The following is a 14,109-nucleotide window of genomic DNA, read 5'->3' as shown; positions in this document are numbered from 1 at the left end:
TAAGACAATTTATTTTTACCCCCGTCTAGGCTGACCTGAAATTTTATACCCCCCATCAAAACAGGTGATCCAGCCTATAAACAGTCTTTAGTTCTACAAAACAAAGGACAAAATAACAATAGCAACCAAAACAATTCATAAAGACAAAAAAAAAAAAAGTTAAGAAAGCAGAACTTAGAGAAAACATTCAGAATCCTTTGGGCACACTACTCAAGGCAGGATGGGGTGTAGATAAGAGGGTTACAACAATTTGGTTCTGGGGATCTGACAACCGGCCGGGTCTGGGCATTTCAACTGGCCATTCCTGCTAAACTAAAACCTGATTTGCCTGAAATTCTCCGATCTTTGATATCGCCCTCTAATGACAATTATGGAGAGGATTTTTTCTGACGTTTTGCTCCCATTTCAAAATTATTGATGTCATATTTAGGGCTATAACGTCAATGCAGTAACCATAGACCACGTCACCCCGTTACACGAGGCCTGCCTTGGAGATCACGTGGCCTGTGCCAGGACACTTCTGCAAGCTGGAGCTAACGTAAGTGCCTCTGAGAAGCGTTAACCGTTTCCACATCAACCGGCTAAGAGAATCAAGCAAAGGGCTCATTTTGCTTCTCTTTCCTTCTTTGTAGTTTTCAAAAATAGGAGAACAAAAATAAAGCTCTCCAATCGCCCCCTTGCACTCTAAGCAGGATTTCCAGTCATTGCAAAAGAATGGGTAACATGCTGCTTGATACGGAGTATCCTTTCGGCTATTTGCTGCTTTCGTCATTCTGAATAGCCACGGATGAACATCTTTATGCCTATAATGTTTGCTCATCTTTTGAATGATTGTTTTAAGATAAATTCTCAGAAATGGAATTTCCAATTTCAACTGCCACGAGCAAAATGGCTTCACCACAACTGTCATCACTATGACATTTGTACCTTTTTTTCCTAATTACAGAGTACCTAATCATTGAATCCGTTTTTGTGTATTTGATTCTCGGGTATTTTCTTTTTCATGATTCCCCTAGTTGCACGCTCACTCCTGTGGATTATCTACCACATCATATTTCTATTTATCCTTGCAGTTTTTAAGCTTTGCTTATGGATATGTGTGAGCTAGATAGCCTTTGTCATCTTCACTGGCCACATGTTCTCAATTATCTGTTCCCAGGTCACATACCTGTTTTTAAATGCCTGACAGCGGATGCTGTATGATTCTGTGACTCTCATTCTCAGAGCTCTGGTTTGGTTTAGGTAAATGCGATCACCATAGACGGTGTGACCCCGTTATTCAATGCGTGCTCACAAGGCAGCCCCAGCTGCACAGAACTGCTTCTGGAATACGGCGCCAAACCCCAGCTGGAGTCCTGTCTTCCCTCCCCTACACACGAGGCCGCCAGCAAAGGTACCCGTGACCCCAGCTTAAGTGACAAGGGGGGAAAGCTCCTTCAGCAACATGCGGTGCCCTGTTTATAGTCAATAACTGCAGGGAGAAGCCTAGGTGGAGGTATACGTTTTGCCGGGGGTGGGGAACAGGTATTCGGGAAACGCAAACTCACCTGTACTTTGTGTTGGCAGGTCACCATGAATGTCTGGAAATCCTGATATCCTGGGGCATAGATGTTGATCAAGACATTCCTCATCTGGGAACCCCTCTGTATGTGGCTTCTATGTCTCAGCAGTTCCACTGTGTCCGGAAGCTTCTTTACACTGGTAACTTTCTGTACAACATCTTCCATTCTGTTCGTGCACACAAGCAATTATTCAGCTCCATATTGATTTCTGTAAATAAGCATCTTTAAAAATTACATCTCATGGCTAAAAATGTTCTTATTCTAAGCATTCTCACATATAACTATAAAACCCATAAAAAGAACCTCATTTATGGTAACTCCACTTCAACTCAAAACTCCAAAAGCCATATAAAAGGTCATAAAGTTAAAATCCTCAAGGGTGAATATAATGGTGCCAAGTATGTATATCTCTGTGAACAAACCTATCAAAAGAAATGTTAGGGGTTATAATTGATTAGATACCTTTTCTTCCAAGACTTTCCCAGACTTTGTAATCTACCTGAAAAGACTTAATCCCTCTTTACTTACGTGAAACAAACCAATTCCTCAAGGTTCAGCTTTAGCCCCTGAGAAACTAGTCCTAATCTTTTGAGACCACAGTGATCTGTCCCACTATAGGACTGGGAGCCCTTTTAGGATATGAAGTATGCCTTTCTTCCGCATCATCTCTTTTCCCTAGCACAATGCCTCTCATGTGGCAGGTGCTTAAAATATACATAAAATTAGTAAGCAGATTTCTATGGTTTTTATTGTCTATGACTCTCATTTGGCCCCTGATATATACTGACATATATTTTTAGTAATCCCTTTATGCGTTACTCACATCATCTTGGCTAAATTATAAACTTCTTCAAGCAGTGTCTGCATCTGCTATTTCTTTCCCTTTACATCTAGTAAGAGTCTTAAACGTGAGTTCTGCTAATAACGGCTGACAGAGATTGTTATTTTCTGGTTATATTCTCCCATAAATTTGTATAACCAGAAAAGTTTATTCTTTATCACCTTTTTACTTTGCTAGCAATATTATTCTTTTCCAAATATTTTATATTGGGTTAAAAAAAAACTGGAAAAGTATTGTTAGTAACTGTGGATTGATTGTTATTCTCAGGCTCTGTTCTCCCATAAAATTGATATAACCAACAGAGTTTATGCTTTCTCTATGGAGATTTTGTTATGGAATATAATTTTTCCACTAAATGTTTTATATTTGATTTGAAAATATTGAAAACAATTACATTTATTGAAACTTGAGAGTAGCAAGAGGGCCATAAAGGGACTATTAAAATGTACTGCTTCTTATAAACATCATTGGTTTTACTTGATGGTATCAGACAACAGAACTGAGAAGGGCTTAATGTTATTAATAGACATGTCTTGGTGTTGTAACTATTTATGTCCTGGAAAATGGGATTATTATTGTTGAAAATATTAAACAGTATGTATTCATTGCACATGATGACCACCGTGTACCAGCGGCTTGCACTAAGATAAAATAACTATGTAATAGATAATTTAACATGTAAGGGTATTTTAATATAAGCATTTAAAAAACTTGCTTTGCATGCAGAAATATAGTGTGCCTTCCTGTTTAAGAGGCTCAGTGCCTTTATATATTTATTGAATTAAACTACATGAGTGAGAAGTAAGAGGAAAATCTATATACATTTTACCCAAAGAGCTCACATATCTAGATTCATGAATTTTCCAAGAAACCAAAGTGCTCTATTGCCTTAAAATAAATGAAAAGAATAAGAGCAATAAACTCTTGAATAAGCCTAAAAACTATCCATTATGATGAAAAGGGATATGAGTCAACCTAATTGTGCACTCTTTGTAATACTAATTCATATGACTCCTTTGGGAACTGTTTAAAATTTTTTAAAAATTTGCTTTTATTATGAGATCTTTCAAGCACAGAGAAAAATGTTAGAGAACCTAACAAAAGTGTGCATTCTCCAACCAGCTGTGTCACGTTTTAAGATGACATATGCATGTTTATGTATATTATACATAAAGAAATAACTCCTTGCAGAAAGAGTTGAGGTCCTCTTCGTGGCTGACACACCTGCCTCGCCTTGGTGAGGTTAAGTGACTCATCTAACGAATTCTGTTTGTATCTACCATCATTCCTCATTTCCACGTAGGCGCTGACGTACAAAAAGGCAAATATTGGGATACCCCTTTACACGCTGCTGCTCAACAGTCCTGTACAGAAATTGTAAACTTACTGCTAGAATTTGGAGCGGACGTCAATGCCAAAAACACAGAGCTTCTGAGACCTGTCGACGTAGCGACCTCTAGCAGTTTGGTGGAAAGATTACTGCTTCAGCATGAAGGTAAGAAGAATCCATGTGGGCATTAAAAAAGTTTTGTTTGCCTGAAGTAGATGAAATTTAAAGACTTTTTGTTGGCATGTAAAATAACAATGGCATAACATTTGGAATATTTTTTGAAAGGAGATAATTTTTTAACTTGGGTTCCACCTGTAAAGAAGAGATCATGATGATCTTGATTTCCTTTGTGCTCATCTTACCTAAATTCTATGTTCGTTTGGTTGAGTTAAATATATTGTTTCTTTTGACAATAAGCAATATGTAATTCTGTTTAATATTTTAATAAATATTTGGAAACATGCCCCATTTTATAAGGGCATGCATTATCTGTAACGTGTTATAGAAACATAATCATGAAGTATTTTTGTTCTAAAACAGAAATTCTAAAGCCTGGTCCAGACACTGTAGTAAAACTTGCTTTGGCTTAAATAGTAAACCTAATTTGAGAAAAAAATAATTTTAAAAATTCCCCTTTTAGTGCATAACACTTCTTGGGGCTTTTGATTTATATCTCCTTCTAAAAGCAGAAATTTTTTGGAAGGTTTACATGCAATAATAATTTCATAAGCCTGAAGATTATAATGTTTTAAGGAACATGCATGGGCATAGACTATACCTCAATTATAATAAAGTCTTATAAATAAAAGCATTACAAGTGCTTATATAAATTTTCCTGGGATAATGGTCATACTCCCCTAGTTTACTGCAAAGCATTGTAGTTTTTTTGTGGTTTGATTTCATGTATCTTACAACATAGAAAACTCCATTTTGATTTTAATGAACAAATACTTTCATGTCTTTTGCAGCTACCCCAAGCTCTCTGTGCCAACTTTGCAGACTCTGTATCAGAAACTACATTGGAAGACCAAGATTACACCTTATCCCACAGCTCCAGCTGCCAACATTATTGCAGAATTTCTTACAGTATCGATAAGGCAGTAAAATAATTCTAAATGTTTGACAATCAAAAATTTCTATTTCATCTGCATAGTGTATATTTCATATTAAAATATGCTAAAGATAGGGTAAAGAGATACGAGAACACACCGGAGAAGAAGTGAAATAAGCAATTTTAGTTAACGTGTACTAGGACATACTATTGTTTTATGCATTTTTACTGTTTTTGAACTATAGTATGTTTAAAATATCTATATATTACTAGCTATTCCCATATAGCCCTTTGTTGATTTAGAAAAAAATGAGAAATTCACCATTTCATTTTTAGAATGAAACAGAAAATGTGAACCCTTACTAAAAGTATTTGTATATTATGTTTTTAAAGGTCTATATTTTTCAAATAACGTGTTAGCTTTTAAATTTTGGCCTCTGTAATTGATTATCTCTGTATTTTTTATATTAATACAAAATATGAGTATGGTTTAGAAAAGAGCAAGTCATATCCTTTTTGAAATAAAGTTGACTCTCATTCAGGAAACCCACCCTGTTAGATGTACACTTGTCATTATAATGATTAATTCAGTAAAGAAAGGATAAATTGCCCCTTCCCTGCAAAGATCCCACTGGTCACTTCACCTCTTTAAATGGACCTATTTCAGAAACTGGTAGGACTAAAATGGTCACTACTGCCCTCTCACCCTGAGAACTTTGGAACATTACACACCTGCTTAGACTATCTGAAGACCCTCTCCTTCTCAAGGGTGGCCTCTCAAGGTTTCCCTTCTGTGTGCTTTTACACGTATCACTCCGGCCTTCCCCCAGTTCAGAGACTGCTGATAGCTGGTGATACCTGGACCCAGGAAAATGAACTTCATATCTAGTTGATAAAGAGACCCTGGGTCACGCTGCAGGGATCAGGGCAGTCCAAGGCTATAGAAAATGGAAGAAGAAAAATGCCTTAAATTGTGGGGTTTTCAAAGAAAGGGACAAGGGGGTATCACTTAGCAAATGTAGAAAACTTAGAAAATGTACGCTATCTGTGGACCTTCATTGTGGTGTTCCTAACCCTTCTTACACAAAGCAAGGGTTCTCCGTAGACTGTACTACAAGGGAATGCTGTACACCAGAAGGTATTAGTGTAGCGGTGTCCCCTGCAGGGGTTTATTCTCTTCTGCTTAACTGTACTTGAGTGCGATGTAAAACATAATTTAAAAAATTAAATAAAAATTTAAAAAAAGTCTTTGTGCCTTCTTCGTAATTTAGACTATATTTGAGTTAATTATGGATTTAGAAATAAGATAATCAAGATACTTATAACACTGTGTAAAGTAGAAGAAAATATTTTGATGAGTTTTATATTATAAATTTATCAAATTTTGATAAAATATTTTGACCACTATTCTGATGACCCAGGGGCCTAGTAACTTAGTTCTTGGCTGACTTTCAGAGACCCATGGGAAATAAACTATTATTGTATGTAATCCCAAAGTTACTAAGATTGCATTTTTAAAAAATCATTTTAGATTTTCGAGAGTAGAAATAAGGCTGTAGCATGTTTGTTTAAAAAATGTCTTCTATGTGGATAGAGACTTTTAACTTAGTCTGTTTTACAAAATATCTCAGTTTAATAAATTTGTAATATCCTCAGAAGAATATGCATTTAACTGTTGTTTTATTATAGAGTAACCCTATTAAGTATAATTATGTATTAAAACTGCTTTTGTGAAACAGTTTTCTACTAGCATTTTCCCTGAGCTAGAGGTCATCTTGGAGTATAAGAGTCATGCAAGGCATCCCTATTAATTGATCTTGTGCCAATAAGAGAAGTAAATATCAAATATTAAAATAAAAATTGACACTTGAAAATTTTAGCATGCTGGTACCTTGTATCTTAGCTTGAGTACAACTGTCTTATCAAAGATGTGTTCTAATTTAAATATATCATATATTTGTTAATGTATTAAAGTGGGATGTTTATCCCTGGAATAAAGCACTTTTTTTTCTCTTCTAATTAGTATTTGATTTTATAATGGAAGGCAATGGGAGAATATGATTCAATTGCCCTAGTTTTGTTTACCACTGGTTTTCAAATCACTGTATCACGCACGGGCAGTGAGAGTAGGATAGTGCAGATTGAAAATTATACCTTGAAGGTCCTCTAATCCAAATCTTATAATATATATGTCTGTAAAGGTCCAAGGATAACATTGCACAAAGACAAAGACAAAAAAAAAATACTACAGATCTTCCTATACTTAGTATGAGGTTACCTCCTGATCAACCCACCATAAGTGGAAAATATCGTATGTTGAAAATGCATTTAATACACCTTCCCCATGGAACATCAGAGCTCAGCCTGGCCCACTTTAAACGTGCTCAGATCATATATATTAGCCTACAGTTGAGCAAAAGCATCTAATACAAAGCCTATTTGACAACACTGCATGGAATATCTCATGCAATTTATCGATTACTGAAAGTGAAAAGCACAGTGGTTGTCTGGGTCCAGAATGGTTGTAAGCATACACCAGTTGTTTCCCTCCGTGATCGGGGGGCTGGCCGCCTGGCCGCTAAAGCTACCCAGCATCAAGAGAAGATCAGACAGCACCTCCAAGTTCAAAATTCGAATGCACATCGTTTTCACACGATGGTAAAGTCAAAAAATCGTTAGGTCGAGGACTGCCTGTATTTGATACGAGATTAAAGAAATGTACTGAAATAAATACTGGAGTAAAGCACTGTTGAACACACTTATTTTGTAGGAAAACGTATTTAATTTCTATTATTGTTGTAACCACAGAGTATATTCGATGTTTCTGAGTCAGTAAATAGAAACACAGTGTAAAACGATGGCCTCTTCTGAAAAGGTCTAAATGTATCCATCGTGTTTCCGTGGATGGCCCTGAACCCAGATGACTGGTCCTCCGTTTACAAACGACTTAAATCAGTATCCTCTCCCTTGGGTTATTCCCACTTTTTCACTCTTTCTCTACTTTCCTATTCTTTATAATTGGTTTATTTTAAGGTTTGCCCTCTCTCTTAAAAACCTTAATAATCATTCTCAGTCTTTTTCAGGAGGAAAATTTATTCAGAAAATTCAGGCCTTGCTACCTTTCCATCTGCTCTGGGATTTCAACAAAAAGGGGTGCACTCCAGGGAGTATAAACGACCTAAATACATAAACCAAAACATCTCCTGGAATTGCTGTGCTAAATGGAAACATTCACTCTGTGTCATACAAGCACAACTGATTAGGTCCGGTTGCTAGAAATGGGAGATTTTAGTGTTTCTGAGCCCAAACACGAACAGATCATGCTGGTGAATCATCCGCCAGACAATGAAGGCTCCCAAAGGCTCAAGGAAGGCAAGGCTGGGGTTCTGGGGGGCATAGGACCCGCTGGATGCAGCGGAGGAGAAGTGGTGAGTCAGGAAGCCCCCTGTCAGGACAGCTCCCGTCACGGGAAGAATGTTTCCCTTCCGCAGGGCTCTGCAAAACCCTCCCACGTGAGGAGTGTAGGCAGAGAACTTATGAAACGTGAGGAAGGAAGAACAGGGTTACTTCCCTGCAGGAACAGCTGGGCTGGAGTGCAGGATAGGCCCTCGAACCTCCTTTATCCTGGTGCCAGCCTCCTGCATTAGACCAAAGGGATAGGGGGATGTATGTATACGTATAGCTGATTCACTTTGTGATACAGCAGAAACTAACACACCATTGTAAAGCAACTCTACTCCAATAAAGATGTGAAAAAGAAAACAACAACATCAACAAAGGGATAAAGATGTGGAGAAAAGCCTGTGTCTGATCTTCCCTTACCATAGACAAGATGGAATTAACACCCTACACCAGACTTTCACAAAAGAAAAGTTTGGGGTTTTGTGGGTTTTTTTTTTTGCAGGGTAGAAGCGTGTCGTGGACACGGAAGGAACCATGACGCCATCTCTCCGTGTATTATGCTTGTGCCCAAGGCAGGATCCTTAGCTTGCCCCTTCCTCAAAATGGACAAGCTAGCATTTTGGACCTGACGTCATCTCGCAGGCCCTGAACTTCGGGGGACCCAGGGGTATTGAGAGTGAAGGCTGGCACCTCAGCAATTGCGTCTGGGGCCAGGACTCAGTCTTTCTACAGCTGGCCCTCTTGTTCCCTCCTCCCACCCTTGTCGTTACAAGGAGGAGGGGCTGGGTCGCCGCTGGTCCCCTTTCCCAGAGGGCAGTGACTGACCCACACCGAGCATGGGGACGGGCCTCGGCCCTGGATGTGCCCTGCCCAGGCCCCACACTGCCCGGGACTGAGCGGACGCTTCATTCTAGCCCCCGGGGCTCAGTATTAGGAAGCCCCTGACCACAGACAGAAGCCACGTTCTCCCATAACAACTTGGTCAGTAATGGGCTTGATTTTTCCCAACTGCCTCAGTCTTTTGTCTGATTTCAGAATCGCTTGAGACTTCAGGAGGAAGGGTGTTTTGGATCCCTTTATAGATCAACGCAGTAGCTCACTCCTATGCCCTAGGCCCACACACCAGCCGCGGAGCTGACACATCTTACTGTCTACTTTCTCTTGCTGCAGCAGCATTTAGAACAGCGCGTAGCAAATCTGCAAAAACACGTGCACGACCTAACTTCTGTCGCTTCTCGCAGTTCCCACCCTCATGAATACATATGCCGTCCTCCTCTTCCATCTCTCTGGGCACACGTGTGTACAGAGCCAAGTTCAACGCCGCTCGCCCCCAGCCTCTGTCCTCAGGCCCGGAAGGCTGTTCCCTTTCACTCATTGTGTTATCTTCACAGGCTTTCAAGAGCCCTCACTCTCTACACCCACAGCAGCGGACTTGCCTGAGCATCTATGCCTCTGCCTCCGCACTACAGTTTGGCAGGTTTGCAATCAGCCAGAACAGGGTCTGACAGCCTCTACCGCAGGGACGTTTGGGATCAGGTAATCCTTGTCTTGAAGGGCCGTCTCATGCCTCGTAGGAGGCTTCCCAGCATCTCTGGCCTCGACCCACTCAACCCCTGCCTGCGTGGGCCCCAAATGCGTCCAGACGTCACCAAGTGTCCCTCTGAGAACCAGTGACGTAGAGTAATCCCTCAGGGACCTCACTGAGCAGATGTAATTCCTCTCGCGGACAAACGCCTGCAGACACGTGTGAGGAGGGTGTGGGGTGCTGACTGTTTGGATTTGCAGCGTCAACGTCACAGCAGAACAGGGACAGCTCTATAGGCCAAGGACCCAAGGACAGAGCCTTCTAAGTGGGTGGCCTCAGGCCGCTGCAGAGCCCGCAGGCCTCTGAAGCCAGCAGTCCTGCCCTGGAGTCTGGCAGGACTTCGCATTCAAAACTGCCCTGGTGTGGGGGCACCCCGTCAGTGTGAGGGGCAGCTGTCCTTCTAAGTTCTCTCCACTGCCCAGAGGGTAAGTTAAACGCACACACACACTTCTACACTTCCCAAGGACAAATGTTAATTCTCAGGGACAGGACAATTCAAACACATAAGGGGGAAAAAGAAGTATTTTCCTAACTATCTCACATTTTTGAGGCATCCCTCCCAAAGCAAAGTCAGCATTTTACATTGTTATGTTTCAAATTATTAGGAAGCTCCGTATCTATTATGTACCTGAAGGCATAAGGCCTGAGGTACAAAATGACTCTTTGAAAGGAAGGACTCAATTTAATTCTCAGCCAAATGGTCTCAGTCTGCGGGAATGGAAGAGAGTAATTTTGGACTTTGTTCTGTTCTCCTTAGGAAAAAAAAATGGAAGGTATTAAAAGGAACCTCACGAGCTTTCTTCTTGATTTGTGTATGCAGAGGAAAGTTACATGGTCACCACAGCCATATATGCTAGTTTTAGTAACACTGAGTTGAGCTCTGCTCAGAGCCCTACACTCAGAGGGCCCCATGCTTGCTTTAATGGTGGTCTCGAAATGCTTAATTTTTGAACAATGGGCCCATTTTTATTTTGCACTGTGCCCTGAAAATTACGTACCTGTTCCGATTCTGCTGTGACACTCTGAATGCACCAGTGAGAAACACCCATCTGGAGGGGATTCTCCCTCTTTGGGTAAGTCACATGGAGATTTCCCAGCTAATTCCTTTGCCCCATTAAAAGAAGTAGAGGGAGAACTTGAGGTCTCTTTTCAAATATCGCCTCAATATGGACACAGTCTAAGTAGAAGGACATGGCTCAGCAGGGGGACTGAGTGAACCTTCTGCGTGATTCCAGAAGCAGGGAGACCTCCCACCTCCCCGTGGGCAGAAGCAGGCGGGGGCAGGTCACGTCCGGAGCCGCACGGATGTCCCTGGTTGAGCAGAACACAGTAGGCGCTCACCGTCTGCACACCCCCAACTCCAACGCGGAAGAGAGGTGTGGTGTTGAGAAATCAGGACCGAGGCCACAGTTTGAAAATGCCCCTAGACCCAGTACCCTTCGCCACTTAACTAAAACTTGAACTCTCCAGACTTGCCCAAACGCTGATGCTGACCTTAAATAAACTTTAAGCTTTCTCCCTGTCGGTGTGACCTTACAGCTTCCTAGCTAGTTCGCTACCGGTGAGTGAGCTTATACACTGAAAAGGAGTGTAAGTGTCCAGTAACCCATCACAATAGAAAAGAGTGCACAGTCGCCCCTTAGTATCTGTGGCGGATCTGGTTCCAGTCTCCCTGGAATGCCTGAGGATGCCAAAATCCTGGGATGCTCGAGTTCCTTATAAAAAATGGCGTGGTATTTGCTTATAACCTATGGACACCTTACTGTATGCTTTAACTCATCTCTAGATTACTTATAATTCCTAATACCACGTAAATGCTACGTAAACAGGTGCTGGCAGGAGGTAAATTCAAGTTTTGCCTTTTGGAACTTGCTGGAATTATCTTTTCTAATATTTTCTATCTGAGATAGGCTAAATCCACAGATGTGGAACCCACGGGTCCAGAGGACTGAATGTACTCACACATCTACACTTTATAAACTGTGCTGTAATTGCTGAAAGCCAGCTTCCAGGCACTTTCTGTTGGAAGTCTCCCTGTCTGACATTTGCTTCTCAATCAACAAAATACTCATATCAAGTAAAGCTCTTCTGAATTTTCTTCTGTTGACATAGGTCAACAACAGTTACTGACTGCAAGGGCTGTTTGGCTTGCACAAAGGTTGGCTGGGTCTTAGAGGATGACTGTGGATTAGTGAACTTCATCAGGAGGTAACTTCAGTTATAGCTGCTTTTCCATTTGAGGTATTGTAACTGAAAGCGGGGTCCGGCTGCTCGCTGCTCCAAAGCCAGTTAAGAGGCCAGGCTGGTGGAAAGGAAAGTTTGCTTTATTTTGGATGCCGGTAACCGGGGTGGGGAGGGGAGGGCGGACTCGTGTCCAAAGGCCTGCTCACCCCAGTGGCAACCAGTGGGCAAGAGCTTTTATGGGCAGAGAGAGGGGGCCACCTGCAGAAACAGCACAGGCAGCTCTGACGGTCATCTTGAAATCGGTCATCTTGATTGTTTTAAGTACAGTTAATCTTCAGTTCCAGGGTCGGTTTGTTTCCATTTCTTGAGGCCAGTTCTCGGAATTGCGGCAGCTTATGTCATGACTACAGCCTGGTCATCACGTGGTTAACTTCCCCACCTGGTGTGGGTTTCGGTATCTGTAAGACAGCTCACAGGACACGGCTCAGAATATGATCTATAGCCCTTGGGAAGGAACTAAAGGTCCTTCATTATGCTTAATGACTAAACTAGTATTATTTGGTCTCCTTTGACTGTTTGCCTTTGTTTCTGCATTTTCTCACTTCTCTGATTAAACTTATTCTTTGGATAAAGTTTTTCCACAGGCAGAGGACATAGGGGACAAGGCCCACAGGGTCCTGCTCTGTTTCAGTATCTTTACTGGAATAAATCGCCACAGTCCCTAGCAACTGTTATGCTGCTATTGGTCTGCAAAGAACTCTTTCTCCTCTCTAACAGCCTGCAAGAACCACAAAAAGCCGCTTGCTTTTTTTGAGCAGGACAAGTAGTGCGCGTTCATCATCCTGCCGCAGGTCAGATCAATTTTCTGGCTCTCTGCCACAAGATCAGCAGAGGCTTTTGAGTGCCGTATCATCCCACAGAATATCCGGCTGGTCCACTCTACTCGTGATACCGTGGATCCAGAGAACGGGAGTAGCACGTTCTTTAGCTGCCCTGGTAACATGTAGATAAGCTACTCCGAGTATGAAGCAATGTATGATTCAGCAGGAAAACAAAGTAACTCCACGAACTCAACAAGAATTTAATATAAGGAAACGGTCAAACGGAACTAAAATGAGACCTTCAAACGAACAGAGATAGACCCCTAGTGCTGGAGAGCAAAGGCAAGGAACAGGGGTTCTGAGAGTCTAGAACTTGAAGGGAAAGCCCCACAGACTGGCCTTTGAAGGGGCGGCGTATACAGCAGGTGCTAATGCTTGAGGAGCTCAGAGGAGCGGTCCTAGAGTAAAATCTGGGGCTTGGAGTTCTGAGCGCTTCTCAGTGGTCGCTGAAACCTCTGAGGGAGTACGAGGAAACCTGCTCCGGGAATGCAAAACAAACAAACAAACAAACAAACCAAAAAAACCCAACCTGGACGCTGGCACCAACTGCCCCTGCCCGGTGGAGCTTTGTTGCCATGGTGACCTTCATCCAAACAGCCCTTCTCCTTTCCTCTGGCCTCCTGGTCGCTCTCTAGTTCCCCCTAGTGGCAGGATTTAATACAACTCAGCAAAGGAGAAACCACAGTGCCGAGTTCCAACTCCATGGGGCAGAACCAAGAAGGGTGTATTTGAAACAGAGACCTATTTGCTTCACAATTGGCACATTTGCTACAGGAAAAAATTCTAACTCCTTAGCAAGACTGTTCTCAGTCAAGCCCCAATCTATAGCCTTAACTTACCTCTCTAGCCATCACCACCGAAATCTTGGGGTAGCCCACATGCCAAAGCCTAAACACTTTCTCTGACCTTAATGGGTTATTTGTTATTCCTTAAAACTCATAAAAAACTCTCATATCATAGATCATGTCTGCCTCTGCTCACACTAGTCACTCTGTGTGAAACTGTCCCCTCCCCTCTTCATTCCACAGATTTCCACGATCGTCATAGAAATATCATTTAAACTTACTGAGCCCTATGTGTGTACACTGTTCCAGGCTCTTCACTCATTTAACTTGTTAATTTAATCCTTCAACACAACCCTGTGAGGTATATCCTATTTATTTCCATCTTTTACCAGTAAAAGTGGTTAAATAACTTGCCCAAAGTCACATAACTAATAAAAAATAGACCTGGTGCTCCAAAGCCTCTGTCTTAACCAGTTCAAAATACTGCC

The 14,109-nt window shown here is 41.6% G+C and overlaps 1 protein-coding gene and 1 long non-coding RNA gene across 2 annotated transcripts in view; one reads left to right on the top strand and one right to left on the bottom strand.

Annotated features, from left to right (window-relative positions):
- Positions 1–6,803, top strand: part of ASB5 (ankyrin repeat and SOCS box containing 5) — an 87,439-nt gene extending 80,636 nt beyond the window's left edge. The window contains exons 4-8 of the mRNA XM_082374602.1: positions 431–538; positions 1,243–1,393; positions 1,567–1,701; positions 3,707–3,898; positions 4,702–6,803. Of these exons, the coding sequence (XP_082230728.1) occupies positions 431–538; positions 1,243–1,393; positions 1,567–1,701; positions 3,707–3,898; positions 4,702–4,829 (714 nt within the window). The 3' untranslated portion in view covers positions 4,830–6,803. The remainder of the gene's footprint in view (positions 1–430; positions 539–1,242; positions 1,394–1,566; positions 1,702–3,706; positions 3,899–4,701) is intronic.
- A 3,933-nt stretch (positions 6,804–10,736) lies between these two features.
- LOC309619450 lies at positions 10,737–13,915 on the bottom strand. The gene is made up of 2 exons (XR_014238974.1): positions 13,366–13,915; positions 10,737–12,413 (listed from the first exon to the last, which is right to left on the bottom strand). It is a non-coding gene; the product is annotated as an uncharacterized lncRNA (long non-coding RNA).
- Between the last annotated feature and the right edge of the window lie 194 nt (positions 13,916–14,109).

This window comes from Balaenoptera borealis (genome assembly GCF_965194805.1).
Source record: "Balaenoptera borealis genome assembly, chromosome: 21".
In the NCBI taxonomy this organism is placed as follows: Eukaryota; Metazoa; Chordata; class Mammalia; order Artiodactyla; family Balaenopteridae; genus Balaenoptera; species Balaenoptera borealis.
Note: the sequence above shows the minus strand (reverse complement) of the source record. Positions and strands in the feature narration are given on the sequence as shown.